Below are 17,530 nucleotides of genomic sequence, written 5' to 3'. Positions count from 1 at the left end.
AGGGGAATCCATGCAGAGAGAATCAGGCATCACTCCTAGTTTGTCTTTTAAATCAATGGGTACTTAAAATCTATTTACTGGTAAGGTCATAGTGCTTTACGTTTCAACACCAGCTACATGAAGACATCCTTATGTGGAACATTACTCCATGAACATAACACCTCATTGTGTCTTGGTTTTGCCGCGGTATTTAGGGAGACACGAAAGCTGCTTCTGCAAACCTGAATCATTTCACCATAATCATCATGTTCATCATCAGCATAATCACAGGACTGCACTAAGATCTAAATTGCAGGTTAAAAGGGAACCAATCACTGTAATTGAATGGAAACACCCAGTTTGGACATGTGTGTATCAACACAAAGCCAACAGCAGCTCTTTTCATAATGGACGGGGAAACACTGGGGAAGCAGCTTTCACTACTTAATCTCCACCTAGAAGATGCACATGAATGAATTAGGAAAAACAACACTTCATTCTGACCATTCCTCATGATAAACACGACACACAGATGATTACAGGGATGTTCCTGTCAGTCATTCAGGAACCCTAGGGTGCTATCACCAAGGCAACCAGATTCACCAAAGCACTTCTGAGGAGTTCAGTAATAAACGTAAGGTTAGGTGTGTTTTACATATAGATAGGATTACATTCATGAAAAAGCATTAGGTGCCATAATTGCTACAGTGGGCAGCCTGTTCATGCGCTCATCATGATAGTGCCACCGCCTACTCAAATGCATGGACACCATTCATGCTGAAAAATGTTCAGTAGACATCATAACCATTTATAAACGATGTCACATCACCAGCGGCAGGAATAAACAAAATAAACCGTATTTGCTTTCAAGGGTAAATGGAAAAACATACTACAGACTACAAATACTACAAATACCCCAAGACAGCTACACCCAGAACAAAACCTGGAGAAATCCCTGGTCGTGATGCCATTTTCAAATCTCAGTTTCCCTCAAAGCTTGTGCATCGTTTGCCATTGGATCCTATCAACGCGTTTGCCTGGAAACAACGGCGGCTATCCAAGCCATGCGCTGTCGTTACAAGCCGCAATTTGAATATTCAAGCGCTCATTTACCTGCAGACCGCGACGTCTCAGGATATTCGGCTCATCCATCATTGAGGACAATAAAAAAAAAAAACACAACCCAAGCGACTCCCTGTCAGTCAGCCCATACTGCGCCCTGTCCTCCCCAGCAGCGTGGAGTCCGACTCTCTGCAGCCTCCACAGCCTCACCTCCTCCTTCTCCTCCTTCTCCTCCTCCTCCCTTGACAGCACGACCGCCCCCCCCCCCCTCCACACCCCAAAAAAGGTGGTGACTTTAGCCTGATGATCACCTGATCGGGAAAGGAGAGGGGGTAGAGGGAGAGAAGAGGAGGAGGAGGAGGAAGGGGGGCACACATAGCCCAACCTGCGAGGTGTTCATTCAATAAGCAGGGAACTGTGTGTGTGTGCTGAACTTCCCCACTCATTGAAATTCTGTGAACCATGTGTTTTGCTGCTACACTGTATTGGCATTACTGTACATTACTATAGGCATTTTCAGCTCAAGCACCCCCAGATCCATGCACTTTAGATCAGTGATCCTCAACCTTTTTCATATCAACCACTAATTTAGTGCACATTAGAGCTATGAATTTGATGAGACTTTTTCTCTCAGACCCAAATCTGAGAATATTTTTATTGTCAGATATGATTTTGTCCAGAATTCCATCTGTATTGTATGTATAGAGAGATATTAGTGCCATTATGATCAAAATAGTCATTCTTCTACATTCTTTAATTGGCTTAGTTTCTTATAAATTAAATAATGGTGAAGATTAACAATTCATCTGTTTGCTGGGGACCCCCTGGAAACCCCCCAAGGACCCCTGGTGGTCCCTGGACCCCACATTGAGAAGTACTGCTTTAGATGACAGCCCCCATATGATAAAGGCTCTGTCCCTTCCTTCTCCATATGAGATTTTTTTTTCGTTTATGCGTCTATACTGTAGAAAGATAACAATAGGGAGAGTAAAATTCACTGATTAGAATAGTCATTCATATCTATCCTCTTACTGTTTTACATTTCAGTGAATGAAATAGCAGTGAAATTGATCTAATTGAGCTTCTTGACAAACCCATATGGTTAACTTTGCACTGTACTATTCAGGAGTGGTGTGCCACTGTAAAGGCACAGCTGAGCGAGTCTCACCACAGACACATGTGCCCTCACTGCACTGTGCCCTCCCCAACATATGCACTCCACTTGTTCCTCCATATGTTACGGTACATGCAGCGTGCTTGGCTGTACAGTAGAGTAAAGCACAGTTCATCTACCGTTCACCCCTCATGTAAAATAACACAGTGTTTGTCTGGTGGAATAAAACCTCAACAGAGAGCAGAGGGAACAATTGTGCCTTGCATTGAAGCGGCATGACGGTGTAATTGATCTGTGCCTGTCACCCAATGGTACCATGATGTTTTTCCATGCAACAATGGTTGGTGTCTTGTCCTGCGGTGTCACATGTCCATTTATGTAAGCCGGAGAGCGTGAATTCTCCCTTGTTCTCTGTTGGATTTCACTGTTTGTTTGAAACATCTTGGACTGAAAACTCAGTCAGTCAGCCAAAGAAGAGCAGTCCTGTCCAATTAATACATTTTATTCTCATAATGTCAGACCTGCTCTTTCAGAGTAACTCCAGGCTAGTTAGATACAATTGCAAGATTTGATTCAGGTTAATCCAAGTGTATAATTGTGCATTCAAGCAGTGTATGCAGCTATGTGCTTATTATACAAACATCAGTAATGGCTTTTCTCTGCATGTCCTCTGTTTCAACCAATGCATCCAAATCCACTGTCAGTCAATTGTACTGCGGATCACTGTTTTTGTATTTCTTATCACCATGGTGTCTTTCCTTTGCACCTTATCATAATCTTTTCTCATCAACAGACATGACAGCAAAGGGAGACTAAGATCATAATCAGCTTCCTCATGATCTTACAAGGAAGTGCTCACCTCAATGTGACAAGGAAGACAGTTGAAGTATTTATTGTCTGCTGCAATTTTTTTTATGACTCATTTTTCTTTGTTTGAGTGTGAGCAATTTGCAAACTGAGATATCTTTCGTGAACCGAGATGCCCGTCCTCATCAATATCCATTTCCTTCTTCGTCATAAATATTCAGTAGGTTTTGCTCCCAGTCAGACCGATGGAGTTCGGAGCTTGGAAGGCACAGAATGGAAAATCTGCATTTGTCCTCTTTTCATGCTCTCCGAGCGATTCGGGGTAGGTCATCTTCAAATGATCCCTGCTCATTAGTGGGACCAATCAGGCATGAAAGTGTCTCTTCCTCTTTTTTTCTGTCTACTTTCTTTTTCAGTCATTTCTGTTCTCTTTCTGTACTTAACTTCTGTCTCTCCTCTTTTATCCCGCTGTGAGGCTGAAAGGCAAAGAAAACCCAAAGTTAGCTCCCAGTTCCCTGACAGTATCCAGCCAGTCAGGATTTCATGCTATTTTCTGCGAATTGGTGCAGAGAAGTAAAGAATAAAATAAACTGGCAACACAAATGAAATCAGTTCTTGGAAAAAACAATCTGACACAGAATGAAATTCTCTGTACATGCAATGCCCACACAGCCCATTACATTCACCCATTTGGCCTTTAATTGAACTTCTGAAAAAGAAGGGATGTCTCTTGTATGCTGACTAGACATCAGCCTCTTCATCCCAACTCCAATAGTTCTGGGATGGAAATTTTAACACTGACCCCAGATCGGCATCTAGCAGCTGTTTCACCATCCTCCTCCTGACTCCAAGTAACCCTGCTTAGCTGATTAAATGGCGCACAGTAGCTTCAGTGCCACTAGAGGGGGCCACAGAGCTTTGTGTCTATCTGTGTTGGTCCTGCTATTGACAGGAGACCTGTCCAAGGTGTTTCCCTGCTTTCCACCTATGCATGCTGGGACAGCCTCCACCCCCCTGTGAATCTGAATCGGAATAAGCGGGTAGAGAAAAATGAATGAATGAATGCATGAATAAATGAATGAATGGTACATCCAGAGATGTAGTGGAGGGTAAACACACCTAAACCCTGAAGTCAGTTTCCCCACCTTTTTGTATGCAGAATCTAAGAATCTAAAAATCTTTTTGACATAAAATCATGGTATACATCATTGTAAGTTACATGAGGATAGGAAAGGGAAAAAAATATATAAATTAATGCTTTTCTGAAAATATTATTGAGTTTTGATTGATAGATTGGTGGTTCTTCCATGATGATAGTTTATGCACATTTTTATTTAGCGCAACATAGTTTCCTCCCACAGTTTCCTGTATTAACAGTCTATTCTGAGTATCCTGAGGCACACACACACACACACACACACACACACACACACACACACACACACAGATGCATAGGGAGTGTGTGAGAGGGACTGATTTCCCCACCTTACCTCCTGTTGGGATGCCACTCATTGAACACACATATGTACAGGCACACACATGGGGATGTGAGTACATATGCATGCATGTATGAATGCGCGCACACACACACACACACACACACACACACACACACACACACACACACACAGTGCACTGTTTCCCTGAGGTGGCTACCACTAAGGGAAATGTGCTATCAATGGGAAGAAGCCAACACCTCTATCTCTCACTAATGCTGAATCTTTCTAGCAGCCAACATGTCTGTCTTTTACCAGCTCATATGACGAAACTGTTGCATTGCTCCTGTGGCTCTCAAAAATAGCAACTTCTCTTTCTCACGATGACAAAATGTGTCGGCCCGTTGTTTTCTCTGTCTTTTCCCCCCCCTCTCTTTCTTTCACACACACGCACACAGTGAAAGAGATGGAAAGAACAAAAGAGAAAGAGAGGAGAGTCTTACACGAGAATGTGAATGTGAACAACAGTGCCAGTTTGCATGAATCACTCTACACCTTTCACACACTTCCAGCCCTCCAGGTAGGATCACCTGGCAGAGCACATGATTGTTTCATCACCTAAGTGACTCACTGCTCAGAAATTCACGCACTCCACACTCTCAAAAAAAGGTACAACGCTGTCACCTTTTGTCACTTGGGCAGTGTCTTCTTCATGCCATGAAATACTTTTACTTGGTTCAGTAAGTTATTCATAGTTTTGAGATCTTCTGTTGTGGCTTTTTGTCACATTGAATATATTGACTGATATATGCAAGAGAACATATAGTATGTGAACATGAATGTTTCTCTGATTTTAGTTATTGCTCTTAATATTCAAAACATAATGGAAACCTTCTTCTAAGACACACTCTCATTTGTGTGTCTCAATAAAATAACCATTGAACCTCCTGTGTCTCCAGCCTAAGACATTAGTCTCTGGCTCAGAAAATATAAATGTAATTACAGTATAATAAATCCACTACTAATAATACTCATACTCAATAACAGCAGCAAATCAGTTCAGTAAAGACTGACCAAATTAAGTATTTGAATACAGTTACACTTGCCTCATTCTCAAAACCAAACTCAAATCAAACCCAAGTTCCCATGGATTTGATTTGAGCATTTTCCTCCTTCACAGTTTATATTGCGAGCTTGGAATTATTATTATCATTATTTTTTTAAACTTTTTAAGTTAGGGTTAGTTGGGGTTATGCTCAATTTGTCAGAACTGCACTCCACCCAGACAGAGCCTTATAATTTGCAAGCTCACTATTTGGCAAAAAAGCATCCATGAAAGCACTGCCTTGCAGCTATCACAGGCCATATGAAGAGGGGGAATCTCTCTTTATCAGTGAGCGATAGCTGGGAAAGCCTTCAGGTGAAAAGAATAAGGTCAGTCACACATGCATGGAGACACGTCATTGGGTGGGGGCACTTCATTATATACTGTAACCATGTAGTGTACTGACCCTATTTACTGATAGTGGATAGAAGTATGGAAGACAGGGGACTTTCATATCATGCACTGTGCTGTAAACTGTTTGGCAAAGATCCACTGAGCAGATGGAAAGAAGCTATTGTGGCCTATTTTTAGCTGTTTAGTCTGTCATAACAAACGCTACTGGAAGAGAAGGAATGCTGTCGCCACCTTTTACCCCACTGGAAGGATAGTAGATGCTGAGAATAGACGTCTTTCAAATGTATATTGTAACCATAATAAACGTTGATCACACTCACAGACGGCTCCATATTAGATTTGGCATGCTCATTACATCAGTGATGATGTGATTACAGTAACAACAGAGTGAGATAATTTTCCCTTGTAACTGACACTCGAGACCATTCTCATGTAGATAACAGGCTAACTGCTTTGTTTGTTTTTCTATGTTTCCAACCATGAGACGCTTCTTTTTCAGTCAGGTTACGGCTGGTTTTAGGAGGATCATGATGACACAACTATATAAACATGAAGGTAGGGGTGCATGCTGGTTGGTCAGCCTGTCGGGAGATCGCTCGTCTCCATCTCTAATGAAGATGGCTTCATGGACTCAAATCCTGTCTGATCGCATGCAGACAAATCACTCTCTCCTCCCTTTCTTGTCTTTATATACTGCTTATCAGTGGTTCTCAACGTGGGGTCCGGGGACCACCAGGGGCCCTTGAGGGGGTTCCAGGGGGTCTCCAGCAAATTGATGAATTGTTAAACTTCACCATTATTTCATTGACAAGAAGTTAACACGATTAGAAAATGTAGAAAAATTACTATTTTGATCATAGTTCCACTGTTATCTCTCTACCTACAGTACAGATAGTCAAGAGATTCTGGACAAAATCATATCTAACAATAAAAAATATTCTCAGATTTGGGTCCGAGAGACAAAATCTCATCAAATGGGGGTCCATGGCCCTAATGTGCACTAAATTAGGGGTCCTTGATATGAAAATGTTTGAGAATCACTGCTGTGTACTGTCACTAAATCTTTTAAAGGAAGGTTGGGCTGTTCACCCCTCATGCTTGGGACTATAGATTGACATTAATAGCTTGCTAACTTTGGTAACATGATGGCCTTGCAGTTAAAGAGATGGCCCATCAACCAAGTGTCTTTGAGCAAGACGCTGAATCCCTACCAGCTGCTCTGAGCTGCTCCTGACCTCTGACCAGGGAAAACAGGCAGCCCGTTATAGGGATCAATAAACTATCACATTGCCATTATTAAATCTGGAGGATGTAATTACCCATTGTTCCCTTCCAACTGGTCACTGTAAGACATATGGTCAGTATTTGATCAAGTGACGCATAACCATCCTGGTGGAGGTGCACACCATGTATTCATGACGTCACTTGATAATTTCCAGCAATCTCTTTATTGCATGTCAGCCTCTCTCCCATCTTAGCTGTCACTGTGTGTTATCTAATAAAACAGAAAAATCTTACAATTTCACAATCTGTCTCTTAAGCATTATGCTCAGTCATTTCCACTGCTAGTGGTGAAGGTGACTTTGAGTTTTGGCTTTGTCACGCCAAATGCTGAAAACATAAAATCTATGCTGCAGTTAATTTGCTCATTATCATATATTTGTATTCAGGTTGTTGTGCATGTAATCTTCTCATGCCAGTTATATACATGGTGCCCTTTTCACTCAGCAGCAGTACAGGACAGCACATTTCTCGTTTCATAATTTACATGTTGTGAACACATAACACAATGCTACAAAACCTTGCAACATAATCATTATGACGACCTGTAATCCATCAAAGGAGTGCTGCTCACCTGACCCAGCAGGGGTGTGGCAACACAGAAGCTCTATAAATGAAAGCATGTCAAGAATTTCATTCATAACATGGACAAACCCCATCCAGTGAGCTCCACCACTCAGAAAGCAGACCTACCTGGCAGGCTCACCATGCTGCACTTTCTCCTCTCCACGCTCCTTCTTATCTCCCTCTGCGGCCCAGCGGAGGGCCGGCCTCCCACGGCCCATGAAGACACGCCTGATGTGGACGGAGAGGACAGCCAGAGGCTCCTGCTCCTGGAGGCAGTGAAGACGGGGATCCTGAGCTCACTGGGCATGGACAGAGAACCCAGGCCAACTGAGAAGGCTTCGCATCAGGATTTGAGGAAGATGTATGAGCTGTACAGGGAGAAACTGAGGGAGCTGAGAGGAAATTCCAGCCAGCCGATCAGGGAATCCTGGGATTCCACAATGTCCGTTGTGCTCCTCCCAGCTACAGGTGAGATGTGTGTTAGATCAGAGCCACACCATGCTGCAGGAGGAGATTTAGCCCTAAATTAGCCATCATCACATACAACTTTAAAGCACTGAAAAGTCCATCTGGAAAGTTTGACCGGGAGTGGGACGCTTAATTAGTTTTAAAAAATCTTGTAGTGTGAGTTTACCTTTGCAGATGCAGACAAAAGCGATAGCACTGGTTTGGCTATAAATACTTTTGCCATTATTGTTCATGCTCTAGCTAAAGATAAGAATTATCTGGCTTCATGGAAGTTAACTATGAAGAGGTTAAACTCATGTGAAATCGTTGGAATTAGAATCTGCAGCCATCAAACGGTCTAGTAAACAAAACAAACACATTCCAAACAAGCTTTTAGACGTCATGAGAATGGTAGGCACACCTTGTAGAAGCTGTTAAGCTTTGTTTTGGGGTTTTTATGTGTAATCAATCACTCATTGGCCAGATAATTTTTTTAAATGGCTTCATGATTCGGATGATTATTATTTTCAAATTCCACTATCATTTCTTGTTTTCTACAGTTTTATTCTCCATTATTTCACACCATGATGCTTCCTAAATGCACAAAATGAAGTCCTAACCAAATGTTGCCAGTCATGACCGCTTTCTTTCTTTTTGTCTTTCTCTTTTTAGTGGAGCCGGTAAAAGTGCTTCGGAGCAAGGCAGGACAACGCATACAATGGTACAGAGCTGTTTTCCACAAGAACCCGAAAATCCAGACTGAGCTGACATTAGCTCGGGCAGAGCTGAAGATTTCCAGACAGATTTTAGATAAACCCACGCCCACTCAGCCTGAGATAAGACAAGAGATTCGAGTCAAAGTCAACGGGATGAAGCCAATGAACACTCCTGCATGGAGACACATAGACACTGTAGCCCATGCAAATGTCTCAAGCACTCAAGATCTGACTTTGGACATCAGTCCTGAGGTGGAGAAGTGGAGGAGTGATGGTGGTCAGTCGCTGGTTGTGGATGTGGGGCTGGTTGTGGGTAGAAGTCATGAGCCTAGTGCAAATCCAAGCGTTGCTCTGGAGCTAGGCCTCCTGCAGCCCAGGAGGAGGAGGCAGCCTCGCTCCAACAGAGAAGACAACTGCGACGAGCAAGGCTGGTGCTGCCGCAAGTCTGTCAGCGTGTCGTTCAAAGACATCGGCTGGTCGGACTGGGTGGTGGCCCCGACCGCCTACACCATGCACTTCTGCGATGGCACCTGCCCCCACAACTACAAGCCGGCCAGCATGCACACACAGGTGAAGTCTCGGCTGTACCAGATGACCAGAGGAGGGACACCGCGCCCCTGCTGCGTGCCTGCAGCCTATGAGCCCATGGTCCTCATGCATTACGACAGTAAGGGAAAGTTGAAGCTGACGCCCTTCAACGACTTGATTGTCAGTAAATGCCACTGTGCCTGAGTCGCTCCGGGGCAAGACCAGGCAAGGCCACGAATAAGTCGCAAGCAAAGCCGCCAGATAAAATAATATGTTACGTGGTGAAACAGAAAAAGGATTGTGTCCTTAAGGAGATGAGAATATTTTGTTACACCTGATTAGCAGCATTACTGTCATTGTTTTCAGTGGTTAGCTAAATTAAAATTCCAATCAGCCATTAGTGCATGCATGTGCAAGTTGCACAGAGCCACTGACTGTGTTTGTGACTGTTTTGTATTGTAGATCAAGCAGTAGATCTGTTCCTTTATAGTTATTTATTGTAAGTTATATTTAAGATTAAACTTATATTTGTGTTTTTTGTTGTTTTATGTTACAGTATAATATTTAGTACTCTATGTTGTATTTTTTTTCATTTATTATGCAGCTTTAACGCACTGTATTGTTTTCAATGTTAAGACATTTTGTTAAAAATATTATAAGTTTGTACCGTCTTATACATTTCAGTAATTATGTGAACACATGAATAAATGTTCTGCTTTATTCATGCTGAATTGTTGCAGTTGAACACATGGGCAACATGTACATTTCATAATAAACTTATGTGCCTGATACAATCTCATATTTGTCATTTATCCACAGAAATAGTACAAGTGCTTTGACGCACAGTGCTAACCACTGAAATACAGCCATTTCAGCTTTACATTAAATCACCTAGTGCAATAGATTCCCAAGGTTAGGGCGTGCCAGAGTCAGCATGTTAAGATATGATAACTTATATCTCCCAGCTGTGACCTTGCAGCTACTTTCACCATGGCCTTGCCAGGAGTCAGTGACCTAGAGGACAAAACTAACATAATTATTAGTTTACTATGACAAGGAAAAGGGGAATTAGTAAGAGAGAGAAAAGACAGCTGCCTGCTGTGTAAACTCAGGACTGTTCAGATTACATATCAACGACGGCACTGTAAATGCATTTTCATTGCAGATTATCAAAGATTGTGTCTGTAATAATTGCTTTTCAATGCTGTTGAGATAAGTTATTAGAAAAAGAACAAATACTAATGTGAGATATAATACGATAAGTATGGTCGCCGTATCTTTGTTTTATCTACGACAAGAAAATATAATGAATTAACATCACAAAAAAGAGCTCACAGAGAAAAGTAAAAAAGAAGCCAATATGCTGTTCAGTGGTTTTGACTATAGTAGTAATTACTATAGTGCCATGATATTATTTAGTGAGCGATGGGAGAGGATTTTTTTTTAAATCAAAGCGGAAATGGGTAGCAAGCTCCTCTAAAATATTTCCAGTTATATATTCAATATTCTGCAAAGTAACACCACCACCACCCCTAATGAGCAATTTATAGTTTTTATCTCTGGATGGATAAAGGTCACGGCGAAGTATGAGCATATGTTGTTTTACCATTAATAAAGTAGATGTATTAAAGGGTGGGGCATATCAAGTGACCCTGGAAGATTGAATAAATAGGAAACTGAATAAATAGGCAATTAATCTTTGGCTGGAGACACAAATGCTTACTGTAATTACACTTTTCATATGGTAAACGTACACCTGTGTCCAGTAACTGCTCATTCATTTCTTTGTTTTTGTCCCGTTACTACCCATTTGTTTCTTTGTGTCAAGGATGACATCCTCAGTTATTACACAACCGGGACTGATGTAAATGTCCTCAATCTTAAATTCTGAAAGGTCCTGCGTTGCAGTAACACCCAAAGTATACAAGTATAATAGAATTAGGGACAATATTTATCAAGCCCTTCTGTGTGTAATCACAGATAGACAGCCTGAACTCTTTGGCCTCTGTTGTTTAGCTGTCTCCTGGTTTTAATCCTAGTGGCATGCAAATCAAACAGCCTGCCTAGAAACCGCTGCTATTACCAAAATCAAGTCCGGGATGACAGTAAACAAGGTAAACAATGAAAACAAAGAAAAAGGAGAAGTCATGGTCTGCAAACCTCCACCAACACTCAGCCCATCCCTCAATACCATTACCCATTGCCTCACTCCAGAATAGCACACAGTCAGTTATTAGACTGTAATGTTTGGACAAAGCGTTTGTGTTCAGTCTAAGCTTTTTCTGAGTCTCTCTCTCTATGGAACAATAAATCTGAATGGCATCGATGCAATAAGGTAGAAGGATATTAATTCCCTTTCAGTATGTCTCTTTTGAAATATTGATGAACTACTTTTAATAACCATATAAAGTGGACTTGACCTTTAGTTCCCAGAGGAACACTTGATGGTTTAGTATCCTTCATGTAATTTAGCCTTTGTGCGCTCAAGCATCATATTCTCTTTTTTTATGTTTTTTTTCTCTACCTATTCCTATATACACGTATAGAAATATATACCATATTCCTATATACTGTATATAAATGTATATATGTCTTATTAGCTATAGGGATTCATCTAATAATTTTGAGAAAACAGGGTGGATGGAATTATCCCTAGGTTATATTTGAGCTTGATCAACAGGCTCCCAACTTCTTTTGTCCAGAACAAAATGTCTCTTCATGGCAAAATACTCTTGAAGGCAATTTAGGCTGTATACATAGGTTCATTTATATTTATTTTCTCGTTCAGCATCATGTTCTTTCTCTCTCATCTTCAGCTCATAAGCAACCCATGGCATATCTATCATTTTAGCAGGGAGAAAAGAATCAGCCTGCATTCGGTGAACTGGCATTTGGATCCAGCGCCACAATTAAGATGAAGTGCATCATTTGCATTGCACTTCATTAGTTCTTGAAACAACATTTTAAAGAACATAATTTCGCTAATTTCAGTATTTCATAAATTACTGCAATTTGCAAAACAAACATCTATTTCTTTCTGATTGTGGAATTCAGTCATGACTGTAGAGAGTCAGATAAGTGTAGAATCTGCATGCATGCATGACTTCACTGGATACACTGGATAAACTGCAGTTCATTCAGATGTTCACTCATCTTTTCTCTATTTCTGGACAAAAGCGGAAGTTCCAAGTCAAAGCAACTTATCAGCAATTCCATACGCATTCAGAGAAAGTCAGAAAAAGGAATATGATCTACCCAGAGAACTGGTCACCTCGAACTGCTGATAAGATGTGCTGACTACTACTGTATGTCCAGTATGACCATAAATGAACTGTGTCAAACACATACCAAATACAACAACCAACATGAATGAAAGGGCCATGCTTGTGAAGAAAACTGTAATGTTCCTTTATTCCTCCCTTAAATCTAGAGTTGACAGAAGGAGTGCATTTCATAGTGATTGTACAAAGTGTATGTCACCTTCTTTCACCCCTCCTGAACTATAATTTACACACATAATTTCATATATAACTTTATAGTTTAGGAGTAATAATTGTAGCACAACATGTCTATAAATGTATAATTTATATTGAATGTACATACGCCACAAAGACAATAGTATAGTTTTGTGCTTGCAGCTCAGCTGTATCAAAAAGCTCTGTGGTGTCTTCCAGTCCAACCTTCACCTTAATCTAATAAAAGATGGCTCATGGCATAAAGGGACTGAAAAGACTCTGATATTAATACAGTTTGTCTTACAAAGCATCTGGCATAATATACAGGTCATCTTCTTCTCCTTGGGTGTCTGGGAGTATGGCAAGGCTGCAGGCCGGGTCGTTGCTGTATATTGCGTCATCTGGTGAATCACACTGCAAGTACAAATCCTCTTCAGGTTCACTGGGTGACCTAGGGAGAGACAATAAGTGCAGATTATCCATATCAGAACGTGTTTCCCTGAAAAGTTACGCCAGACTTCTCAACACTTCTCATAACCAGTGAAGAAGGGTTTTACACAGTGACGCCACAAGGCAAATATGATGTGGACTGTGTGGAGTCCCTTTATCCAGCTGGTGATATTCTGCTCCGGGTCACAGAAAAACTCCACCGCTGAGTCACCAGTCGGGGAATTGGATTGATATATTTTAAATCATATGAAACAACAGCGAGGAGGGCAACGTTAGATATGGGCCAAAATTGGAGGCAAATATTACAACAGTATTGTGCAAAATGGGGAAATCAACCACACTCAGTGTTCCTTAATCTATTTCCGCTCTTCTGTCTACTGTAGTTTCATAAGCATTTAGACTGAGACTCACAGTCTCCTCTAAATGGTTTGTGCCCATTGACCAGACACTTGGATTTACACTGCACTGTACCAAATAGCCCTTTATTCCAAATTAACATCAATAGACATTTTAATTGAGTATATCTTACCTGTCCATGTCCATCACGGTTCTATTGTGGCCAGCAGTTTGAAGGTTTTCATAGATAGGGGTCTGTCCTATAGACTGTGTTCTAATCATGCTGGTGTACTGATGGGAGTCTTGTGGTGCCTGTGTCTGGTCTTCCTTTTTCTGGCTACTTTCACGTCCAAGCTGCAACATATTCCTGAGTTTCCTCCGCTGTGTGTACACAGCCAGGCCGGCTGCCATCCCAAGCAGCAGAAAGAAGAAGGTCAGACCCACAGCCAGACCTGTAGAGGAGCCGGAGTTTGTAACGACACAGATTGTGCCGTTACAAGTTGCATTGACAGTCATGGTCTGTAAAGGTGAAAGTAGAAGGATTGAACTGTTTGATATTGCTCAAGATACTATATGGTGCATATTTTATGATATTTATTTAAATTTCTGTACTTTTATTAGCCTGTACAATACATTTTAGATAGTTGTAGTCTATTTAAAAGCCTATAGGGACTGAATGGAAATTAGCAGTAAACTCCATGTGCATACATCTGTTATATTTCAACTGTGAAGTGTAATTATGTTAATTGTACTGTCCCTATCAAATAAACTAATAAAAAAAATATATTGATTAATTATTTATTAGAAATTAGTAAAAATCTCATTATTGTATAGAAAGCTTAGGCAATTTTTTTTTTTTTTTTTTACCATTCTCACTTGTTAATACACATTGTTTTCCATTTGAAAAAGACAACAAATTAAAACTGTTGTTCGCTTCTTGCTACCAGTCTGCAATAAAGTTTTACTGAACATTTTCACAAAACAGATCAAAATTCACAATACACTCCAGGAAATGCTGTAAATAATCACGCAGGCCAAGTCAATCATTTGGCCATTTTCTATGTTGAGGGTTGTTTCAATAGCAATTTAGTCACAAAGTGTAGATCAATCAAAAACTGTGATCTTACCAAACAAGGCTCTGGCGCTCTGTGTCAAGGTCTGAGTCCTTGGAGCAAAGTCATTTAGTTGTCTTTAATCTCTCACATGCAACTTTGAAGTTCCCTTTTTTCTGAAACCGTGAAACTTGGCAATGAAAACGGTGAAACTATAGTTTCCTGTAAAAGCCCTGTTGTCAACACAAGCAGCTGCTGACAGGAGAATTAGTGTTGAAATTCAAGTCTCATGAATCACTAGATCACTTGTCAATCAGAACACATATATTAATTATGGCTTTAGTGTACCTTACCTATTTGGATAATGTATAGGATAAAATCACTAATTATAAATTCCAATCCTAAATCTAAAATTCTTTGTGTTTAGAAGGTTAAATTGGCAAAATTATTATTTTTATTATTACTGAATTTCTCTAGCTGAAAATCACAAATCTACCCAAAGGTAATTTATTCACTTCAGACTTGTGCAATGATATATATAGCCTATATATTTTTCACGTATCATTATCTGCATGGAAACTTCCTGCTAATTGCGTGACATTGCATTCAGAAGAGGAGGGAAGTTGGTCAAAATTCATGTCTCACAGTCACATTTAAATTTCTCTCACATTTATACATTTGCACATCATGCATTTACTGGCAAGGCTTTGTGAGCTGCAAATATACAAGTAGTTGTCCTTCAGCCAGTTATAAGGAAAAACACACACATACATATGAACAGAAAGATAAAGTCTAAAGTCAAAGTACTGCTATCTTGCATCTGGATGCCTCTATGGCAACATTAATAAGTGTTGTAAGATAATGTAATGACACTGTTAAAATCAAGCTGTTGCACACACTTACACACAAACATTAAGCAGAATTGGGCTTGCAGCGTTGCTGGTTCCAGGTCAGTATCTGGTTCAACAGGACCTATACCTCCCCCTGCTGTCTATTTCACTCCCCAAACACAGAACACACCATGTCAACCTGTTGCATTTCCTTTTCTTTACAATTTCCACTGTCTCCATGCTGCATAATTCAGAAAATTATGATTCCTCAGAGGCTTTTTTGTGGGGAGAAAGGTGCTTTGAACCATCACTGTTTGAATGTTTAGTCACTGTCTTGAAGAACCATTGGTGAGTCCATATATCACTCAGTGGTTCTCTGGTGCTCTATACTGAGCCAAAGAAAGTGAGGCTACAATTTCCTTGTTTGATTGTAATCCATATTTGGCTCTTGTATGTGCATATATTACACTGTATGAAATACCTACTGCACATCCTTAATATTCTTATTAGTAGGCTTATGTGTGAACAATGTGGTTTGGAAGGAACAAATTCAGCTATTCTTGGAGGTTGATGGATGTTGTTGTAAATATATATTGTTATAAATTATTGGTACATTATTTGGAAGAAAACCTTCACCAGGGTGACCAGACACAAGACAATGGATCTTACAGTAAATACCTTTCCAAAATGCAAAATGGCAACTTCGGTCAGAAATCAGAAAATATCTCACATGTCAAAGGTCAGTGTCTACATGTCAACAAAAAAGCTTTAGCCTAAATCTACTACATATAGGGTCAGACATACATGAAATCAGCACCATCCATCCGTGGTTGGTGTTGTTGTTCAATTTGGTTTAGCATTAAAAATAATCAAGGAAAGGGAAACCAGCGGGCCAGTGATTAAGTGAAGTGAAACAGCGGCGCTCCTCTCTTCCACAGGCTCGCCTCGCTCATGCCTCTGAGATGTTCTCTGCTGCTCTGCCGTTCCTGCCGCTGCGGCGTGTTTACATAAGATAAACAGGAACAATATCTGGCGGAGGACGACTGGATGCAGGAATCCTCCGCGACATGTGTTTCTCCTCGTTTTACCAGGCCGTTTCAAACAGGCTCAACTTCAAGGCTTTTTTCCTCCAAGGCTTATTCGGCAATAAGAGAATAATCCCGCGCGCAGACTCCCTCCCTCCACCTGCCCTGGAGTTCCCCCCGTCTTTTTCAATGGTTGCCATGGTTACTGTACAGCCAAATTTCACTCTTCTGAATGGCAGGTGAAACAGCATTACTAGGTCCATTGTGCTTTCAGTGCCTGTAACGCTAAAAACAAACAAAAAGAACGAATTTTGGGTGTGGCTTTGGGTGGCTGTAGGTGAAAAACAAAAGCTTGAGATCTTTCGTTTCTTTCTTTTGCATTTGCAGGTTGGGTTTTTTTTTTTTTTTTTAAATGTGTCTGCAAGGCATATAGGCTACATGATGTTTGTATTGTTGTTGTGCATGCAGCTCTTTCCTGGGCTGCTGTGTTGTCGTGTAAAAGTCTAATTCCCACTGCAGTGACACGGACAAGTATGGACACGCAGGTACGCATGCAGACACTTTTTGCTCTGATTCATTCATTCATTCATTAAATCATCGATCCAGGCACAGGGGAGAGGGAGGTGTAGGCTTAGCTGTATAACTCCACGTCATGTAGTCAGGGGAATAATACAGAATACCACCTCTCCACATACACACACACACACACACACACACACACACACACACACACACACACACACACACACACACACACACACACGCAGCAACAGGTCTTCAGCTGTCTGTGGAGCCAGAGATCCAGACATAAGCAAAGTGTTCAGTTGCATTTATACAGTAATGACTGATGAGTTGGAACTTCCTCTGCTCTATTAAATCCAATACAGAGTCATTTACCTTGAGAATGCTTTGCACTGAACCTGCAACTTTAGATCTTTAGAGCAGCCTCAGATCTTCAGTGCTTATTTATTTTTTACATGAATAAA

At 40.8% G+C, this 17,530-nt stretch overlaps 1 protein-coding gene across 1 annotated transcript; it reads left to right on the top strand.

Moving 5' to 3' along the window:
- The first annotated feature begins 7,794 nt into the window (after nt 1–7,794).
- Nucleotides 7,795–10,144, top strand: gdf15 (Growth differentiation factor-15). The gene is made up of 2 exons (XM_071517390.1): nt 7,795–8,173; nt 8,825–10,144. The coding sequence occupies exons 1-2, from the start codon at nt 7,846–7,848 to the stop codon at nt 9,598–9,600; spliced, it is 1,104 nt and encodes a 367-aa protein (XP_071373491.1). The 5' UTR covers nt 7,795–7,845; the 3' UTR covers nt 9,601–10,144.
- Nucleotides 10,145–17,530: the final 7,386 nt, after the last annotated feature.

Source organism: Centroberyx affinis, unplaced genomic scaffold (assembly GCF_046629955.1).
Source record: "Centroberyx affinis isolate AG114_WGS23_722 - 3 ecotype Tasmania unplaced genomic scaffold, CSIRO-AGI_Caff_v1 ptg000489l_1, whole genome shotgun sequence".
NCBI classification, from domain to species: Eukaryota; Metazoa; Chordata; class Actinopteri; order Beryciformes; family Berycidae; genus Centroberyx; species Centroberyx affinis.
Note: the sequence above shows the minus strand (reverse complement) of the source record. Positions and strands in the feature narration are given on the sequence as shown.